The sequence below is a fragment of the Larus michahellis genome, chromosome 7 (assembly GCF_964199755.1).
Source record: "Larus michahellis chromosome 7, bLarMic1.1, whole genome shotgun sequence".
Lineage (NCBI taxonomy): Eukaryota > Metazoa > Chordata > Aves > Charadriiformes > Laridae > Larus > Larus michahellis.
Genome location: NC_133902.1, coordinates 9,258,978 through 9,279,475, shown reverse-complemented (window position 1 = coordinate 9,279,475; position 20,498 = coordinate 9,258,978). Strand labels below are relative to the sequence as shown.

The 20,498-nt window shown below is 49.5% G+C and overlaps 1 protein-coding gene across 3 annotated transcripts in view; it reads left to right on the top strand.

Annotated features, from left to right (window-relative positions):
• Positions 1-19,566, top strand: part of CLUH (clustered mitochondria homolog) — a 39,231-nt gene extending 19,665 nt beyond the window's left edge. For all 3 annotated transcript variants that reach the window (XM_074595900.1, XM_074595899.1, XM_074595898.1), the window contains exons 8-26: positions 1,215-1,362; positions 2,083-2,175; positions 2,727-3,421; positions 4,611-4,828; positions 5,537-5,641; positions 6,810-6,910; positions 9,006-9,158; positions 9,712-9,774; positions 10,453-10,697; positions 11,477-11,561; positions 12,208-12,361; positions 12,714-12,853; positions 12,966-13,046; positions 13,654-13,779; positions 14,258-14,379; positions 15,798-15,891; positions 16,654-16,788; positions 17,985-18,058; positions 19,240-19,566. In XM_074595900.1, coding sequence (XP_074452001.1) covers positions 1,215-1,362; positions 2,083-2,175; positions 2,727-3,421; positions 4,611-4,828; positions 5,537-5,641; positions 6,810-6,910; positions 9,006-9,158; positions 9,712-9,774; positions 10,453-10,697; positions 11,477-11,561; positions 12,208-12,361; positions 12,714-12,853; positions 12,966-13,046; positions 13,654-13,779; positions 14,258-14,379; positions 15,798-15,891; positions 16,654-16,788; positions 17,985-18,058; positions 19,240-19,408 — 3,001 coding nt within the window. In that variant the 3' untranslated portion in view covers positions 19,409-19,566. The remainder of the gene's footprint in view (positions 1-1,214; positions 1,363-2,082; positions 2,176-2,726; positions 3,422-4,610; positions 4,829-5,536; positions 5,642-6,809; positions 6,911-9,005; positions 9,159-9,711; positions 9,775-10,452; positions 10,698-11,476; positions 11,562-12,207; positions 12,362-12,713; positions 12,854-12,965; positions 13,047-13,653; positions 13,780-14,257; positions 14,380-15,797; positions 15,892-16,653; positions 16,789-17,984; positions 18,059-19,239) is intronic.
• Positions 19,567-20,498: the final 932 nt, after the last annotated feature.

Below are 20,498 nucleotides of genomic sequence, written 5' to 3'. Positions count from 1 at the left end.
CTGTCCCTGCCGAGAAACTGAACGCAAGGGGCAACTTGCGCAGTGGGGAAGAAAGTCCAGAGATGGGCTGCAGCGTTTACACAAGGGAGACTGCTGGTGTGCTGACCAGCTCCTGAGATGTGGTTCCCCTCGCTGAGCCTGCACGTTGGCTACCTGCCTCCTGGGAGACTTGAAGACTTCCTAGCTAGCCAGGCAGCAAAGAGTTAAAATGAAGCGTGGCCACATGCTATGGCAGCACTGGGCTGGTAACCCGATCAGTAGGTACTTCCCCCTGCATCCAAAAAGGAGACTGAACCATAAAATATCAGGGAAAGTAACACATGAGAGCTTTGCGTAGGCTTGTGGTGGAGAGAGAATAATTATTTTAAACATGTCCATGCATGTTCAGTTTCTCTAATTTCCTCTTAACTCCTATAATAATAATAAAAACCCCCAAACAATAATGCATTGTTTTATTCTCCTGCCCTTGCTGCGGGGACCATTTATTCTGCTCCAGGACAGTGGGTCCTGTGCAAAAGCCTGTCATTCTTTAGAGTTCACTTAATGAACTGCCTCGCCTCAGCAGGGTGCAAATTGACAGGCACATTGTGTGGCTTTCAGGAGCTCTGCTTCTGCTCTCATTAAGAAGATGAAAATGACACTAGACAAGGGCTGGAAATTAGCAGTGGCCTCCAGCCGCCACCGTGACTATCTGGCCATTTAAAAATTATTATTCTGTATTGCTGCTTGGGCCAGAAGTAAATACAGATGAGACTCCAGCACCTGCTGGGAGCAGACAGATTACACAAGAGGCCATTCGGTGAAGCTTGCTTTTTCGCTTCATTAGCGGCTGTGTGCTGTAGGCTGGTTTTATAATGCAACCCATATGGACTGGTGTGAAAGCCGAGAGCCAGAGGTGGCTCGCTGGGAGTGGGCACCCTCCGAATGCAGAGGGTGATGGGGATCTCCGGTGATACAACTGAGGATAACACTGGGGAAAGGGGGATGGGGAGAGCCCAGGTAATTCTGCAGGCTGCCACTGAGGGATGCTGCCCATGCCAGTCAGCCATCATGGGCTATAGTACTTGTTAATGAAAGTCCACTGTGCTGCTCGTGAGGCCTGGTCTTGTTCTGTTGTGTGTCAGAAGCTGGTGTTGCAGCAGAGGGAAAATTCTCTTAGAATGGAAAGGAATCTTCCTTTGGAAAATGCCTAATTGTTTTCACTCCCAAACTAGGGTTCAGAGACACCCTTTTGAAAGGATAGCCACTCCTTTCCAAGTGTACAGCTGGACGGCTCCGCAAGCAGAACACGCCATGGACTGTGTCCGAGCAGAAGACGCTTATACTTCTAGACTGGGCTATGAAGAGCACATACCTGGACAGGTATTGTTCTTGCTTTGCCTGAGAACGCTGGCGAGAGTTTTGCTGCCAGCTGCACTGGGAACCAGTTAACTTTTAACCAGTAGACCTCTGGTATTTGTGGAAGAGTTTTGCTCCTCAAGGGAAAACTTGCGGGAGTCCTTGTTCTTGACAGTACCCTTGACTGTAGGGGCTGTGCTGCTCAGGCTGCAACTCCCTGAGCACGTAAAGCTCTGAGAAGAGCAACTTCTGCTCGGGTGTTTGTAAATCCCGTGTCCCTGCTCCGACAAGTGCCACTGCACAGAAGGCAGAGCATTTCTCCATGCCAGTCAGGCCTGGAACAGCTCTTGTGTCTCTGAGCAAACTATTCCAAATGTTTCACATGCAGCTTCGTAGCATAAAATCTTGCAGGCCACGAGCAGTGCAGGGCTACCTGTGGGCGGCTGTCTGCCTGCCGTGTGACCACTTCGCAGTGTGCTGGCTAATGAAACCTGCACCGTGCCCCTCCAGCGCTGCAGAAGCTGGGCTAATGTAAGGTCTATCCCAAAGTGCTGTTGAATAAAGTCCACTCGCGAGGAGTGTTCATTCCTGCTGCTAATTCACTTCCTCTGAACTCCATGGCAGCCTGAATTCTTGCCCCTTCCTCTCCCTACTCTCACAAAATGCCTCGTAAAGCAGAAACGCTGACTTGGCAGCCCCATCCCACACAATGTATTGCTTCCCACGAGGCTTTGACTCTTTCAGACCAGAGACTGGAACGAGGAGCTGCAGACCACGCGAGAGCTGCCGCGCAAGAACCTGCCCGAGAGGCTGCTGAGAGAACGAGCCATTTTCAAGGTAACTTTGGGCTCTGCAGGCATCTGCTCATGCAGCCCCTTCTCTGCTGCCTGTATCGTTTCTGGACACTTCACCTGGGCTACCCTTTAGAAACTGCAAGAGGAGGATCCCCGTTTGTAAGCTAAGGGGTCGTATTCTCTCTTGCATGTCTGCTTTCTGCTCCCAGTCCCAAGGGGAAGAATTGTGCTCCTTGACCCTGTGTCTCCTTGCTGACCCCGAGGCAGCCACTTCTTAGTCCTCTGCTGTTCTGTCTGATCCAGTCCTCCTTTGAGTGGGTGGATAAGGAAGAGGGGAGACACGCTTACACCTAAGCTCTCCTCTGCAGAGAGCTAATGAGTCTGAGCCGTGCTGATCCCTAATGTTCTGGCTCCTGGAGCTTGTAGCTAAGCCACTAGCCAGGTTCATAAAAGTAAAAGCCAGCTGATCTGCCTGCTGTCAGGCTATCAGGAGCAGAGGAGTGAAGGAGAAATTTGCGGGGAGCTTTGAGAGCAAGGTGCTGGTGGGAGGGTGGGAGCCCTTCCTTACACAGCTTTCTCTCCACCTGCCTCCAGGTTCACAGCGACTTCACTGCAGCAGCAACAAGAGGTGCTATGGCTGTCATTGATGGCAATGTCATGGCCATCAACCCCAGTGAAGAGACCAAGATGCAGATGTTCATCTGGAACAACATTTTCTTCAGCCTGGGCTTTGACGTCCGTGACCACTACAAGGACTTTGGCGGAGATGTTGCTGCTTACGTAGCTCCTACCAATGATCTCAATGGTGTGCGGACCTATAATGCTGTGGATGTAGAAGGGCTGTACACGCTGGGGACTGTAGTGGTGGATTACAGAGGTTACAGGGTGACAGCTCAGTCTATTATTCCTGGCATCTTGGAACGGGAGCAGGAACAGAGCGTCATCTATGGGTCAATAGACTTTGGCAAGACAGTTGTCTCGCATCCCAAGTACCTGGAGCTGCTGGAGAAGACCAGCAGGCCGCTTAAGATCCAGAAGCACAAAGTCCTCAATGACAAGAATGAGGAGGTGGAGCTGTGCTCCTCGGTGGAGTGCAAAGGCATTATTGGCAACGATGGGCGTCACTACATCTTGGACCTGCTCCGCACTTTCCCTCCAGATCTAAACTTCCTGCCTGTTGAAGGGGAGGAGATGCCAGAGGAATGTAAGAAAATGGGGTTCCCCAAGCAGCACAGACACAAGCTTTGCTGTCTCCGGCAAGAGCTTGTTGATGCCTTTGTAGAACACAGGTGAGCTGAGCTCCTCCCTTCCTCCACCCGCAACTGGTAATGGTCCAAGTCGGGACCACACTGCATTGTCCCAGGGACATCACAACAGAGCTCCCAGAAGCGGGCAGCTAACTTCCCCATTGCTTGGTTGTGCAGGTGCAATTACAGAAACTTAATTAATGAGAGGCGAAAACAGTAGGGATTCTGACAGGGTTACAGGGAGCCAGGGAAAGAGGTGGTTTGCATTTTAGTCTCCAGATCTGCTTTTGTTGTTTCCTGTCCAAGTGTTTAGAAGTTCCTCTTTCCTTGCAGATACCCTGCGCTCTTGATGGATAGGGAACAGGAAGGCTTTATGCTTCTTTTTAAGGCTCCAGATGTCTTGAATGCTACCTTTTTTTCCTAGAGGGTGGAAAAAAGTTACCTATGGGAACTGCTGTAGGCACTTTTGTGGTGGGATGAGTTGGTGTTTGGGTTCACCCAGTGCAGGTGAGGAAGTGGGAGCTCAGGGAGCAGGACAAGTCAGAATCGTGTGGTGTGGCCGCATGGTGCTGGTGATGCTCCTGCTTCTGATGTGAAGGGCTGCAGGTGCTCTGCTATCACAGATGGTCAGAGCCTGTGCTTCACTTGCTGGGAAGACAAGCCCTCCGGTTGCTGACGGAGGAGCCCTGCCCACTGAGCAACCAGTTCTGCAGCCAGCGCCCGTCCCAGTTGTGCCACGTGCCTGCAGGCAGGCTTTGCTGCTCCCTGGGAGAGCTTCCAGACCAGCAGCCTGCAGGACCGTGGCCGTAGGGTGCTGCTGCTCCTCCTTGGCTAGCAGAGGCTGGGCCTCTTCGCTAAGGTCTCGTGGCAAAATTGTGGCAGGTTTGTGTTGGAGGAGCCCTGTGCATCTGGCAGTGAGAGCCTTCCCGAGCTGTCTCATGATGCTGCATGTGGAAAGCAATTTGTAACCACTGCAAGGAGATTAGTTTCCCATTGTGATGGGTAATGAAAACCCACTTTTTTTTTTTTTTTTTTTTGCTTCTTCCAATAAACTAATGTGCACTCCTTTGATTTTTTGGAAAGCTCGTGGGAAGAGGGTGTACATCTTGCCTTTCCACAGGGAAACTGTATGGTCTATAATACTAACTTTGCAAGGTTTTTTTCTCACAGAGCAGCGGTGATCCTCTTGGATTCTCCCGCTGTGCTGAATTCTTCTTTTCCTTTACTGTAGGTATCTCTTATTCATGAAGCTGGCTGCGCTGCAGCTGATGCAGCAGAAAGCCAATAAGCAGGAGAACTCAGGTGCACTGGAAAATGGCGCCTCTCCGGAGAATGGTACTGCAGACAGCGAGAAGTCTGAGTCAGAGGATGGTAAAATAGAGGATAACGTGACTGGACTTGATCAGGTGAAAGAGCTTGCTGAGACCATCGCATCTGATGATGGAACAGGTATTTCATCCTCGGCACCAGAAGCAGCGCAGGCCACCTGCCCTTTGCTGGTGGGCTGTGTCACTGGTGGGAGCTGTGCCAGCCTGGGGGTGGTCGGGGTGATTATTTGTTGTTAAACAGGACGAGCACTGGCTGCTTCTGTCAATATTGTCTTGGCTCTTTGCACAGAGCTGCTCACACACTAATGAATTAGTCACCCTGGGGGCCGGCTGGGTCGGTGGGCAAGTGTCTCTGGCTGCAGCAAGCGCATCAGCTCTGCCGCAGGAGGGAGAGCCTGGCCAGCAGGCTGGCTTGGGGGGCAACGGGGCTGAGGGAGAGCCTGGCCAGCAGGCTGGCCTGGGGGGGCAACGGGCCTGGACCGCTGGAGTCTCAGGGCGGGTGGAGGGGAGCGGGCTGGAGCAGGGCTGGGAGCGTGCAATGCACAGACACCTTTGGGAATCCCGGGCTCGGATTTCTGAGTATCTTTGCTTGAGGGGTGGCAGTAGATGGGTTTTCTGGGTCATTTTATGTGCTCTTGTTCAGGCTTTGCATTTTGCAGCCAGCCTCCTTTCCAAACGGCTTACAATTGATTGCTTTTATAATGGATTTCTGCAGAATGTGCCATCGTTGCTGCTTTTAATAGCAAAACTTTTCTCTTAATTTAGTAGCTAGGCTTGTCATTTTCTGAAATCCACATTCATTTGTATTCTACTTTTCTTCCTGCTCCAGTGGATCCCAAAAGCAGAGAAGTGATTCGAAATGCGTGCAAGGCTGTAGGCTCCATTAGCGACACGTCATTTGACATTCGGTTTAACCCAGATATTTTCTCACCAGGTACGTGTACAAAGAGCTGGTTTTAGTCCTCCTTCAGGGGATTGCTGTGTCCAGCCAGCCACAGACAAAAAATTGTTTTCTGTAGCTAAGAATATTGCTGGCTTTTGCCTGGCTGGGCATGGCGCAGGCCTCTCCGTGAAGCACAAAGGTAGAGAAAAGAGAAAAAGCGTAATTGATTGCCATGCTCAAGCTACCAAATGCAGGCAGTAAGCTGTCTCCCACCGCTACGCTCAGGGGAGGTCTGCACATGGCTGCCAAGAATCTTCTTGTGATTCTCCGGCATCCCAGCTGCCAGACCACATGAAAAGAAGCAGAGGGAGGAAAAAAATTAAATTTGATCCTAATGTAGTAGTTTACACAAAAACCAGCAGTTGTAGGTGAATGACTAATGTTGCATCCTCAGTGAAGAAGCAGGGTTTGTTTTAGTAATGTTATGGTAAGCAGGTCACAGTGCCCTTTCAAATGCATGCATCAGTCACGGGCGTTGTATGTAGCTTTCCATGGCTGGAATCAGTATTTTCTTTTTTATTTGGAAATACGGAACAAGCTGCCAGGGAGTTTATGGGGGTGAATGCCAAGGCTGTATGCGTGCAAATTGCAGGGCAATGGCCATGTAGTTGGATTTAGCTTGGAATAAAAGTGTCAGAAGGAGCACGTGTTTTGAAACACCCAAGCATCTTCTAAGGCTGGTAAGGATTAGTGCTTTGGCACAAACTTTGCAGCTAGAACTTAAAACCTTATTTTAATTTTGGTGTGCAAAAGCAAAAGGCTCTGAGTTTCTATCACTTGCAGCATCTGCTGGTCCATCTGCTGAAATGTTCCCACTCCAGTCTAGCCAGTTGGCTCTTCTGCACTGGAAGCGTACGCAGCACTTTGCAATAGGTAGAATGGACCAGATAAAGAGCAGAATTTGGGCTTTTAAAAGCTGCGTTAAGAGTGAATGTGAGTGGGCAAGGACAGCACAGCTACTAACCAAGCAGAGCAGCTAATGGCCTTTCCGCTGAAACATGTTGTAGAGTAGACGAGTTCTTGAAGAAGCATCTTTAATTCCAGGGAGACGATCATGTCGGCTTTTTACCTGCTCTTACTACATGCTTTCTGTATATGACTTGTTTCTTCTTTGAGTTGGTTTATGTGTGGTTTATGTTTTTCTCTTTTACTCTCCTAGGTGTTCGTTTTCCCGAGTCTAGCAAAGAGGAGGTGCAGGATCAGAAGCAGCTGCTGAAGGATGCTGCTGCGTTCTTGCTGTCGTGCCAGATCCCAGGTTTGGTAAGGAACCGAGGACCAGCAGCAATGTCCCCTCTTGCCTCAAGCCTGGCCGCTCTGAGCGAGCACTGACAGGGCGGCACGCCAGCTTCAGTGCTGAGTTCTGCTGGCAGCCGAGTTCTGGCACCCGTGGTGAAGTGCGGTGAACAGCGCAAGCATCTTTGGTGCAAGCAAAAAAAGGGGGTTTCCATTTCCCATCTTACATCATGGCCTAATTTTGCCACCTCAGTCCGACAATGAATTTTTGGCACTAGTAATTAACAGCTATTGCTAAGAGTTTGGGACACTAAAGACCACATAAGTCATCCTCCCTCGCCCTGGGCATGCCGCACAACTTATTGTATTATCTGACCCTGATTGTGACTCAATTGGTGATTAATAATTTGGAGTGAACTGAGAAATTGTTCTTACTAATATCTATTGTATAAACTCCCTCTGTAAGTCTTAAGCCTTTTGGATGCTTACCCACGCAGCTGGCTAGATAGCAAATACCGGCTTTTTTCCTTCTCAAGGTGCTCTCTAAATTGACGGCTAATGCGTGTGTTACAGCAGGCACTGTAACTGGGAGGGTAGAATTGATGATCTCCACTCCAAGAGGTTCAGGAGCTGTTGGTCTTATGTAGGAGGGGATTTTCCGTGCTGGAAAGTTTCTTCTGAACAATGAATCCACTAGTTTTGTAGTCAGCATTTAAGTCAACCTTTAAGACCAGCTCTTTAGTCTTTAAATAAAAAAAGGAGGGGGAGTGAATCAGAAGAGGGCTTGGTGACTGTTGTTTTGCAAGATAGTTGATACACTAATATATAAACCCAACATGCTGCATAAGCATGTGTGAGGGCAAGTGACAGGTCGGGTGTGTAAGCAGGCAGTCCTCCGTGCTCTGCGTATCGGAGAGTAACTGCTGTCACTCCATGATGTGGGTTGAGTGACTCTTTATCAGCCCTGCAACACAACGTAAAATGCAAGTGCCATGTCCCCTTATCAGCTAAGCGTACACAACTCCCTGTAGCCTTTTAATTGGAAATGTTTTTAGTTAGTGACTGTGAGGCCCTTAAAGAAGGGTTAGCCTGCTAGTTCCACAAGCATTAGTTAAATAAACCATGCCAAAGGGAAAGCGGTTCTCATTGCCTGCGCCAGAGTCCTCCGAGTCCCTGCTCTGCTGCTGAGTTCCTCTGTGGCCTCAGGCAAACCACTGGAAGTCTGTGCTGAACTGCGCTGAGCGCCCTCGCTGTCCCCACTGCTCTCCTCAGTCACTCCAGACGCTGCACGCTCAGCACTCGGTTACAATCCTCTGCGCTGCTCCATGGGGCCGCTGCTTGTTTTGCACAGGGAGTTCCATGAAGCCTGAGCTGGTTTAGCGTGACTGCTGATCTGTCCGCACCTCAGTTGCCCGGTGCTTGTTGGGAGTGTGTAGTGCTGCTCGTTCTCCACCGAGACATAAGAGTATGAAACGGTACAAGTGGTGAGGAACTTGCACAAACTGCTTTAAGCTCTCCTCTGCAAGTGTTCCCCTTGCCCCTGCAGTGTGGTGGTCTCTGGTATTACAGCACTCCGCCCACCGAAAGAGCCTTGCTTGGGGTCGCCGTCAGCCTTTGGGGCGACCCTGAACCCCAGGTAACAGAGGTGTGTGCGACCGGCAGAGGGGGAATAGCGGTCCTGTGCCCCATGACCCCACAGCGCTGGGCGGTTGCCATCCCATTAGCGCTGCAGAAATGGCTCTCCATGCCCCTGCGGGGCTCGAGGCCGCGGCCGCTCGGGATTTCCTTCATGCTGATCCCAGAGCAGCAGTCCCAGCCCAGAGGCAGAGCGGAGGCAGCACTAACCAGAGCTCCTGAGGAGACTCTCTGGGCTGAATCTATCCGTTTTGCCGGTGGTGGAGCCTCTGGCCCGAGGCAGGGAGCACTCAGCAGTCCCGGCTCCAGCTGATCAGTGCTCTGTGCTTGTGACTTAAATGTCATCCCTGGAAACGGCCTTCTCTGTCAGGCAATGCTATTTTCCCTCCTTAGTCAGATTTTTTTATTATTATTTAATTTTTTTAAAAATTGAAATTCTTTCCTTCACATTTGCTCTCTGTAACTGAAGTTTGCGCATACCCTGCAGGTCAAAGACTGCCTGGATCACACGGTGCTCCCGATGGATGGGGCTACCTTAGCAGAGGCCATGCACCAGAGGGGCATCAACATGCGTTATCTGGGCAAAGTGATCAACTTCATCACCAAGACCCCTGGCCGTGCTCAGCTGGATCACATTTTTGTAAGCATCAAGCTTAACTTCAGACTGATAATTAAAAATACCTCTGGCATAATTTACCCTGTAGAGACTCCAATGTGGCCAATCGTTTTCTCTGTGTAAAAATAAACAGCTTCAAAAACAGAGGAGGGAGAAGGACCTGTAAGTGACGGATGGGGAGTTTTGCTCCCAAATTCCTAATGGCTTTCATAATGCGAGAGGGTTTGAGCGTCCTTTGTGATAGAGATGTGTTTCAGGGATTCCCAAGTGCAGTAGCAGGGAACAAACAGTTGGATTTTAAGCCATGCATTTTTTTTAAGCTTCTAAGATCCATCAGGGCTTTGGATCTATAGCACTGTTAGAGCCGAGCTGTGCTATGTGGGGTGGTCACCATGCGCAGGGGGCTCTTCCCTGGTGCCACGAGTGCTGTCAAATGCAAAGCAGTTCTGAGCTGCAGGGTAAGGACCTGGGAATGTCTTCTGCAGATCTTGATAAAAGCCCACTTCAAAAGTAAAGTGTATTTTTCATTGTTACTGCCGATTGACTCTTAATCTCTGTTCTTTATTCCTTTGGGTAGAAAATAGGAATCAGCGAATTGATCACTCGATCGGCTAAACACATCTTCAAGACGTACCTCCAGGTATGACCTGCAGTCTAACCTCTTGCCTTATGTGTCCTCTCTAATGACTTTTTTCCCCACAAACAGAGCTGTTTGTGTCTCTTCTCTCATTAGGCAGTTCATACGGGTTGCCTAGCAACAGGAAGTACAGTCTCATTAGTGCTAAAATAGGTACAGGCCTGTGTGTAAGGGAAAACAAGTTCCCACTTGAAGATGACTTTCCCAGAGAGTAATCATTCATGTTTTTCTTCCCCAGGTTCTCACTCATTATGTTGAAGGCTTTTAAAAGTGAAATCACAGCTTGTGATTTTCCTCTGAAACAGTGTTGCTTTTGCCTTCTAAGAAGTGTTTTTAATTGTGCAACCGCTAGTGCATCCATATACCTGTCCGTACATAGCGCAGCAATAGGCCTGGCTTTGTTCCAGCGTCAAAATCGTCTTTACGCGCTCTAGTGTGTCTGTCCCAGGTAGCAGCCCAAAACGGAACTATATATTTGTGTGTGTTCGTAGGTATATACTTATCTCTTATATCTACATAATTCTGTGTGTGCTAGTTCCACTTGCAAATATTGCCTTCCTCTTCCTCTCTTGGAAGACCTTCCTGTTTCTGGTAGGACTGGATGTGTGTGCGACTCGGGTCAGAGTAGTGCCTGTGTGATGGCTGGTGTCTTCCATGACTGATTTTGGTGTCTCACTGCAGGGTGTGGAGCTGTCAGGTTTATCAGCAGCCATCAGCCACTTCCTCAATTGTTTTCTAAGCTCCTTCCCAAATCCCATTGCCCATCTTCCAGCTGATGAGCTGGTCTCCAAGAAAAAGAATAAGAAAAGGAAAAACAGAAACCTTGGAAATGCTGATAATACTGCATGGGCCAGCATGACCCCTCAGGAGCTTTGGAAGAATATTTGTTCAGAAGCAAAGAACTACTTCGATTTTAGTCTTGAATGGTAAGCAGAGCAAGTTACCCTCGCTTGTGCCTGCATCTCGCCAAATGTCCGTAGCTCTTATTGTTCTTTAGTAGGACCTGCCTTTTTGACTTCTTTTCTGTTTGAATATGTTTGTACTCTTGAGGGAGTTTTACAGGCTTATAATGGAAAGAAATCAGGCAAAGGGCAGCGGGGGGAAGCGTAACTGAAACCTGTGAGGCAAAGGCAGTTAGGAAAGCCAGAGCAGGAAGGGAAACCTCTCCTTAGTGGCGCAGAGGGGAGCAGAAGGCAAGGAGCTGAAGGAGCGTAGTCAAAAGATATATTCGTCTATATAAGCAATGATTTAGGCTAAAGGGAGTTTCTGTTCCAGAAAAGGAACAGCTTCTCCTGTATCTGAAACAGAGATGGTGAATAAGGCCACTGGAAGGTGCAGATAGTGGGTGTTAAACCAGAAGGACAAGCAAAGTGGCCCAAGAGGAAAACCATGACTAGCTGGCTAAATCAGAGCTCATCCCTTACCTCAGGGACAGCTCACTCTTGCCGATGAGCTGAAGGTGTTCAGACTCTTACCTTAGCTCTGCAGTGAGCTTTGAAGAGAACACACGTAGGATTTCCGTAAAAAGTCCTGTTGTGCATCTCTCTAAGCTTTAATAGACTGTTAGGGACCACTGTAATGTCAGTCACTGGTTTCTGTTAGCGCCCAGCTGCACAGGGACCTGTGTGCCAGATGCTCCGCAATGGGGGGATGTCCTTGGGCAGATACTCACCCCAGAGCTGAAGCTGGTGTCTGCTTTTTGCAGTGAGAACGCTGACCAAGCCGCTGAAGTGTATAATCTACAGAAAATCACCCTGCTTCGTGAAATCTCCCTCAAAACTGGAGTTCAAGTAAGATCCACGTCTTCCCTCTCTTCCCCATCATGTTCTATACCGAGAAAAATGAAGAGTAAGCGCAGGCTGCTTTGCAAGGGACGACCCTTCAGCCAGACAATGCGAGCCCTTGAAGGTCTTTGTGGAGTTAATGTTGGAATAGAGGTTCCAGCCCTGGGGAAAGAGATTTCTAATCCAGTTCCCTTTTAGGGTAAACTTGCTGTGCATGTCCTTTGGAAGATTAGCCAGCCTGAATACAGCTCCTGTAGCTCACTCTGTCTGACAAACCAAACTCCCATCTTAAGTTCATGCACGCGTATTCTCCCCATCCAGAGAGAAGCCGCTCTTGGCTGAGCGGAGCGGGACTTCAGGGTTGTCCTTGCTTGAAGAACCCGGGGGTTTCCTTCCCCCCAGCACTGCTGTCTCACTCCTCTGTGGGGTGCGGGAGTTCAGCTGGATGTGGTTCCCCTGTCAGGGCTCCTGTCACGACCGTGCCGTGGCACACCTACATGGACCTTTTTTCAAAACTCTGTCCTGAGGCAGTGGTACTGGGGATGTTTGACCGTGAATCCACATGCGGAATTCAAGGCTCGCTTTCCCCTCTTTTTTTGTCAAGTACCTGTGAAAGTGGTGACCGTGACCTCTGGTCTTTCGGTTCCTCTAGATACTGCTGAAAGAGTACAACTTTGACAACAGGCACAAGCCCACCTTCACGGAAGAGGATATTCTCAACATCTTCCCTGTAGTGAAGCACGTAAACCCCAAAGCCTCAGACGCTTTCCACTTCTTCCAGAGCGGGCAAGCAAAGGTTCAGCAAGGTACAGACCCCACATGCCTCTGCCTCTTGGGGCGACTGCTGATAAAAGGAAGAGCAGGGTATGTGTGGTGTGGCTCCCTGCCCTCCACCAGCACGCTCCCACCCACCCCCTTTTGGTAGAGAATCGTGGTCTCCAAGACCATCCAAAACGCACCCCTGCTGTAAAGTTACCAACCGTGAACAAGGATGGAACCAGGGCAGCAAGTTCCTTCTCCTCGGTTTTAGTCCTTACAGAAGGTGGTGGCCTGTGGCTACGTATCGCACTACTGCTCTCGCTTCGTGGGCAACGCGCTTCTTCACTAGCGTCAGGGGCTATTTAACATACACACGTGTATCAATATAACTTTTTTCAGGTTTCTTGAAGGAGGGCTGTGAGCTCATCAATGAAGCCTTAAACTTGTTCAACAATGTGTATGGTGCTATGCATGTCGAAATCTGTGCCTGCCTGAGGCTGCTAGCTCGGCTCAACTATATCATGGGAGATTATTCCGAGGTAAGCAAGGGCTCGGGCAGGGTCTGGTTATTCCTCTTATTCCTTCCCTGTGCTTGCTTGCTTCGGTGCACGGCACCGTGTGACTTGCTCACGGGCCTTCTGTTCTGTTTAGGCCTTAAGTAATCAGCAGAAAGCGGTGCTAATGAGCGAGAGGGTCCTGGGTATTGAACATCCCAACACGATTCAAGAATACGTAAGTACAGGGTGCTGGGGGAGAAGCAGCACCTCGTGTGTCCACCTGGACTCTATGAGCCTAAATTTGTGTCTGCGTCCAGAAAACAGTTGTAGTTCTTCCTTCTGCAGCGTTCTTCCAAGAATCCTCCACTTTCATCATAAGCTTTATATTTTACTATTTTGTAAACCAAATACCTAAGTGTTTGCATTATAAATGTCCCGCATGGTCAGTATTTGTCCTATTTAGTGTAGAAGTTTGGGGTTTTGTCTGCTGAGTGTTTCTTTTATGTCAAAAATGAAGAAAGAGTAAGGATCCCCTCGGAAAAGCACGATGAGAATATCATATACGTTCAGGTCAATTTTGAAATATTCCTTGAGGTGCGTAAGAGAAACTGAAATGAAAGAGTTCAGCAACTTCCTCGGTACTGTGTCTCATGTGGTACCTCAGTGGAGCCTGCAGATCAACCAGCAGGCTTGGACTTTTCCGAGCGGTTAATCCTTTTTAACCATAAAGGATGTTCTTTTATTTGTGTGCAGCTGAGGAAGGGAGTAGAAAGGAGAGATTAGTTTGCTTTACAGAGCGGTAAGTAAAAACCATTAATGCTGGATTACTTCTTTTGTTGCAGATGCACCTTGCTTTGTACTGCTTTGCAAACAGCCAACTCTCTACAGCATTGAACTTACTGTACCGTGCACGCTACCTCATGCTCCTGGTATTTGGGGAGGATCACCCAGAAATGGCACTCTTAGATGTAAGTAATCTTTTAGAGTCTTCAAGTTTCTAGTCTTTACGAAAACTCTTGGCCCTTAAAATGCCCGTAGTGCTGACTATTTAAAATAAACATTTAGGCACTGCTTTTTCCTCCCTGGGTTACTGCCGGTTAGCGCTGTTAGAAGGGAAAAAAGGAGTTTGACTCTTTAGCTGGGAAGGCCACCTTCTGTGGCTGGAGCTCTGCTGGAGACCTGGGTTCAAGAGCCTCTAATCCTTGGACAGATTCCTCAATTTAGCCTGTTCGTGTTGCCCTTATGTCTGACTTGTTTGGACCCAGCTCCCACAGGGGAGAACGGCCTCCTGGCTTGTGTTACATGCTCTGGAGAGATCCACTGAGGACTTGGGGCTGCCGCAGCCTTTTCAGCAGTGTAACACCTCTGTGGTCTTGGCATTTCCAAAGCAATAAACGCGTAGTTTGAATTTGCCTTTCTGAATGTCTGCTTGACTTCTTTGTGCAGAACAACATCGGCCTGGTGCTCCATGGGGTTATGGAGTACGACCTATCCCTCCGGTTCCTGGAGAACGCGCTGGCCATCAGCTCCAAGTATCACGGCTCCAAGTCTTTGAAAGTTGCACTAAGGTGAGGCCGGGTGGAGTGCTGGGCTAGGTCACCCAGCTGTGAAAGAGAGTGAGTACATTCACCGTGCGCTCATACGGGAGTGATCTGATCTGGCTGGGTCCAGCTGTACCCTGTGAAATCAGAGGCTCAGTCTCGTCCCAGCTGCCAGACTCCTTGGGAGTGCTGGGCTGCCTGAGTCAAGGTCGTGGCGCCGCATCCAAGTTTCATCTTGAAAGACAGACATCCATTGTTCTTAAAGTTAATTGTGGGATCTGCTGTAATGCTGGTTGCCCCAAAAATCTGTCAAGATGACCCTGGTCCTTGTGGACTCTGAGTAGCAAAACCTATGTGGCAAGTGAAGGCTGGAGAGCAAGGCTAATGTAATTAGACTGGGAGACTGAGATGATACATAAACACTTGTGTTTAATTGTTTCAGCCCTCAGGGAGCTATCTTTGAGAAGCGTATAATTTGCTTTTGTCCTTTACCATGAAGCCTTGTATTTGAATAAAATACTGAGCAGCTTCTGTGTGTTTCCAAGGGAGCTGTGAGTGGTCGGCACCTTTAGGATCTGTTCTGGATACCCACTGCTCTTCGGGGCTGCGTGCATTGTCCTTGAATGCAAAACTGGCTCACTATCAACCAAGCAGTGTCCCACTCCTAATTACTACTACCACATTGCAACCCATCTGTTCTTCGTCAGGGTGAAAATAAATCTTATTAAGCACCCACAAGAGTCTGGTTTGTTTTCAGCAGTTGATGGATATACATTCTGCAGAAAGCATCTTGCCTTCCCTTAGTAGCACTGGGACGCTTGATGGGCGTCATCACCTCCCACAGAGTAATACTGCCAAAACCAGGAATCTTTTTTCATTCCAGAAACACTGAGGAAGCAAAGTCCAAGCCAAGTCAGCTCTCCCAGCTGGAGAGAGCCCAGGGGACCTGGGTCCCAGCTCTGCCCCTGCTTTGCTGGGTGTTTCTGTGCCAGAAGATTTTTTTACTTTTGGCTGTGAACAATCAAGTAATTCACACCTTTGCTTTCTAAGAAACAAAAAGACCCTTTTTGAAGGGTAAGGGCTCCTGGGTGCTTCCTTCTTCTCCAGTTAACAAATCTAGTCCCGATGTGCTGCCTCCATCCTGTTCACCACTGTGGCCTTCGGCTTTCCCGGGTGCAGGAGGAAAAACTCCCCAGTTCAGTCATTACTTCTGTAGGTCACTGATCAGCATCTCAACAAAAATCCAGCCAAAAAAATCAGCTAAATCAGCCCAAATTCATCCCCAACCGGGGTGGGGAGAAGTAACTACCAGTGTCTGCCTCCTTTGACACTGATACTAAGACAGACTTAAGGCCTAAACATTGTTAAGTTAAAGTCATGCTCGCTATAGCGCAGGAATGTTTCTTTTTCATTGAAGTACCTTTAAACTCTTTTCCCTCCCCCAGCCACCACTTGGTAGCCCGAGTGTACGAGAGCAAAGCAGAATTCCGGTCAGCTCTGCAGCACGAGAAGGAAGGCTACACCATCTACAAGAACCAGGTGAGGGGCGTGCGTGCTGCTGTGTCCTGTCACTTTCCGGCCAGCGACAAGCGGTACCGCTGCAGAACGGTGCCGCAACTCGGAACGCGGCGAGGCCTTCTTTACGAACAGCTCTGAGCAGACGCCAGGGAATCTTCTTTCTAGGGACGGGGCAGAATTGCTGCCCTGTATGATAATTTACCAGATTTTATGCCAAAAGTCTTTCAATAGCCTTCCTGCAAGTTTGTTCTTGCTGTACCCTTGTCACTGGACAGACACTTCTGCTGGTGGCACGGCCCGTGTTCTGGCAGGGCACTGAAAGAGCTGGTCTCTTCTTTCCACTTTTTGCACCACGTGTCTCCCATGTACCGGATCCAGACTAGTTTGGTAGTTGAGCTGTTTCATGGGCAATACCTTCTCCCGCTCGCAGCCCTTGCTGATGCACAGTGAAACTCCTGCCTCAGCCCGGGGTCTGTCTGAACACGTCTCAGTGGTACGGGGTGATTCAGCGCCGTCTCTGAAAGCACAGCCTGGTGGAGGGAATGCCGCGCACCCTGCGAACATGCTCCTACTTGAGGGAAATACGCAATGTTGATAATAAGGCTCCTAGAGGAATTTTTTTTGTTTGTTTTTTGAATGCCAAGGCAGGTGAAATCCAGCTCTGAGTTTCTGTAAGGATGTTGAACTAGCAGAGACTACGAGTGCGCCCTGGTTTGGGTCCTCTTGTGATTTGTAATTTTGCACCTTGTTTGTTGAGTGTTTTTTAATTCCTTTTCTGATTAGCTTGGAGAACACCATGAAAAGACCAAAGAGAGCTCTGAGTACTTGAAATACCTGACTCAGCAAGCAGTCGCTCTTCAACGCACAATGAACGAGATTTACAAGAATGGCTCCAATGCGAACATCATGCCACTCAAGGTAACCCTGTGCAGTGAGAGTAGTCGAGAGTACTTGCAGTGAAGGCAGACATTTGTGTGTAGCTGCTCCCGAAGGACACTGAGTGTCTGCGTGCAGCCGGTGCCTGGGCAGGAGGTGGGAATGGCTGTGCCGGCTGCAGGCCCTTCACAGGCAGGAGCCCCCTGCGAGGGCAGGGGTTCAGACAGACACAGCACAGGGGAACCAACGTGGACTGAGCATTTGTCCCCTCCGCTTCCAAGTAGAGCGGCTCTGGCTCTTTTTCCTGAGCTCGGGCAGAGGAGCGCAGCCGACCGTGTTGCAGGGCACCCAGGGAGCTGGGCAGGGACGCGCTGGCAGTGTGGGAGCCGGGGACACCGACGCACAAACCTGCCCCTCTGCTGACTCACTGGCTGTAGGCAGGTTGCTCAATCCAAAAGCACTTCAGTTTCCTCATCCTAAAAAATGCCGTCATCTCTCACCAGGTGCTTTGTTCTCCTTCCAAGGATTTGGTGGTGTGGGGCAGCGGCGTGGGGGCAGGAGTGGGTTGGCCCTCTTGGGGCTGCTCTTATCTGCCGGGGCACCTTGCGGCTCTCACCAGCCCCTCTGTGCTGTATCTCAGGGAGCGTGTCCTCGGATGTGTGACGGGAGCTCGCCTGGCCGTGCTGGGCACCAGCAGCTGCTGGCGGGTGGGAAAGGCTGCCAGCCACAGAAGGGGCCGAGCAGGAGAGCGCGCTCTGGCAGTGGGTGGATTTTCTGCTCGCTGTGAAGAACTGGGTACAGAACTGAGGAGTTTATGGCAGAGTAATTTGAGCATAAGGACCTTGAATCGAGTAAACGGTCAAGTCCAAGAGATAGTGTCCAGAGGCTCAAAACCAAAAAACGGTTATAGAGATTTTACCCTTGTTACAACACTTGAAGGAGGGGGGAAAAAAACCCCAGTGCGTTTTGAAGGGACGTATACACTGCATTTAACTGAGTCCTGCCGGGTTCAGAGGGGAGGTAGCCCACAGTGACTGGCTGGGGACCTCTAGATGCTGCTTTTCAACTTCTGGATAGAAAAAAGTAGAACCTGCCACCTTACAGCTATTAGTGTATCATATGAGAACTAAGTTTTTCTAAATTGTTGGTAAATGGTGTTTAGACTTGCTTAGGAACTTTGAGTTCTTCTGTCTGGATTTTGACTTTTAAAATTCCATATTTTTTTTCTTATACTGTAGTTCACGGCTCCCAGTATGGCCAGTGTCCTGGAGCAGCTCAACATTATCAATGGAATTCTCTTCATTCCACTAAGGTACAGTGATACCTCTGTGTGCTGAACCTTTAGAAATCAAGTAGTCTTTTTTCTTGTATTATCTTTGTTCCTGAGCTAGCATAAACCCCATGCTTCCCTCTGCGGTAAGAGTCACTGACCCAAAATCGGGAGTTTCCAGTCAGTGTAGAGTCCTCTTCTCTTTAGGCAGCACGAGGCAAATAATGGCAGAAACTGTCACTTCTGCATAAAAACTGCTGGGTCCCCTGCAGGCACTCAGGGATGCTCTATGGGATCTCTGGGCAATCCTTAGTGGCACTAAAAGAGCTCCTGGTTGGAGGAACATTGCATGAAATGTCAGGTGTCTCTTTCAAAGCTGTAACCCTGAGCTTGTAGCAGCAGTCTGAGCTCAGAAACCCCAAACTGTTCTGGGAAGCTGATGGAAATGGGGGAGGCGTCCTGGAGAACCAATGCATCAGTAGCCAAGACCAGTGGTGTGTGACTTACCCCACGGGTCGCTCGGCAAGCGGCCAAGAGCCTGCTCTCAGCCCATCGCCCCAGCAGCGAAGGGGTTCCTTTGTTTGGCTGCGCCTGCGGAGCAGGAGGCAGCTGAAGCACCGTCAGTGGTGTTGGCGCAGCCCTGCTCGCTGCAGGTCCTGGGGGTAGCACAGAACAGCGCTGGCTCGGCCCCAGCCACGGCTGCGTCGCGGGGCAGGGGCCGGAGGGGTTCCACCCCGGCTCCACAGGGTTTGTTTGCAAAGTACACTAGCCAAGATCATAATGCTAACCCTGATTATCATCATCATCATCTTTAAGACGCCTATCAACAGCAGTACCCTTAAATATATTATTTTTTCAATTTATTATAAATCGTCTCTTAGACTTTTAGTTGAAAATTTGATTGGGGGGGGGTGGTGGTAAAAGATGAGCTGAGCTGGTATTCTCCTCAGGCTGTCAGTAATCACTGATGGCAAAAATTCCTCACTGCCTTGGCCCAGTGGCCACTGATGGGCCACATCCTGGTGCCTCTTGGTTCAAAACCAACCGGCAAACTAAGGCCCAGCCTCGCTCAGCTGCTGCCGAGACCTGGGCCCTGGGATCTGGCAGGAAAAGGCAAGTGCTAGGAGCGGTTCCCGGTTTGCTGAGCGCTACCTTGTCCCCGTGCTTCCCACCATTCCTAAAGCTAGGCTAACGTTTGCTACCCTTCCTGGTTTCCCCTTCAGCCAAAAAGACTTGGAGAACCTTAAAGCAGAGGTGCAGCGGCGCCAGCAGCTCCAAGAAAGCATAAAAAGTGGCGAACAGCTGGAGCCAGAGGACAAAGCTATGGAGGAGAAAGAGGCTGAGCCGAGCATGCCTTCTGCCGAGAGCCCCGTAACGCAGAGCTCTGCTTAATGTGTACCTCGCTTAAAAAAAAAAAAAAAAAAAGTTTAAACCACCCTTTTCTGAATCTGACCCAGGGTCTCGGACTCCCCTGGAGCAGCTCCTCCTTTTTTGACAATGTTATTGCACTGGTACAATTAATACACAATGCAAAGAACTAATCTGAGAAATGTACTCTGTCTGCCTGAGCTTGTGTCCCCCCGCGCAGGGGCAGGGCGCGGGGTGCAGCAGCGCCCGCCAGGCCGGCGCAGCCCGCGGCTGCCGCGCCTGCGTGTGTGTACGTGTCGTGTGTGTGCGCAGCTCATCACTTATTTCTACTTTGTACATATGAATTCCAAATGAACTGTCTTGAGGTATGTAACATTTCTCAGGTCATTTTTATGTTGACTAAGGACACTGCTTTGCTAAACCAGTACAAAACCAGCCCCATCCACTGCTCGGCGTTCTTGTAAAACGTGGATTCCAAGCCAAGAGATTTCTTTCCCCCCAGTCACTGTCCCAATTTGTGCTAAGGCAAACTAAGCAGCCATATTTGTATTGCTCAGCTGAATGAAGCCTGTACCTGGGTGTGGAAGCGGGGGATGTACAGCATTTTCTACATCAGGATATAGCCATTGGGTTCCTTTCGCCATTTTTTCTACTTTTGGTTGGCAGTTTGGCAATTCAGTGGGGTTTTGTAACATTCACATTCTAATTTTCAAGGTAAAGATATAGTTAGAGAGAGAGATATATACATATATAAATATAAATATATATATATAAAAAAAAGAGATACTCACAGTTCCACCTCTGCTCTGCTTGCAGCCGAGTAACTTAGGATACTGTATCCAAAGAGCGAGGGCTTGATGTCTAAAAAGCGCACAAACGTCCATTGCAATGGAAACCCCAGTGCCTCGGAGAGACTGGTCACGGCATCAAACGGGGTCTGAACTGAAGTGATTTAGCAGGAAATCGTGGCCCTATTAAAAGTGGGGGGGAGAGGGCAGAAAAAGGGACTTGGTCTCGCTTGTAACACGGAGCTGATGGACTGTCACCTGCCGGGCAAGTTGAACCAGGCTGGAATCAGACATTTCCCACAACCTGAAATTACTGGGCTTTGGGG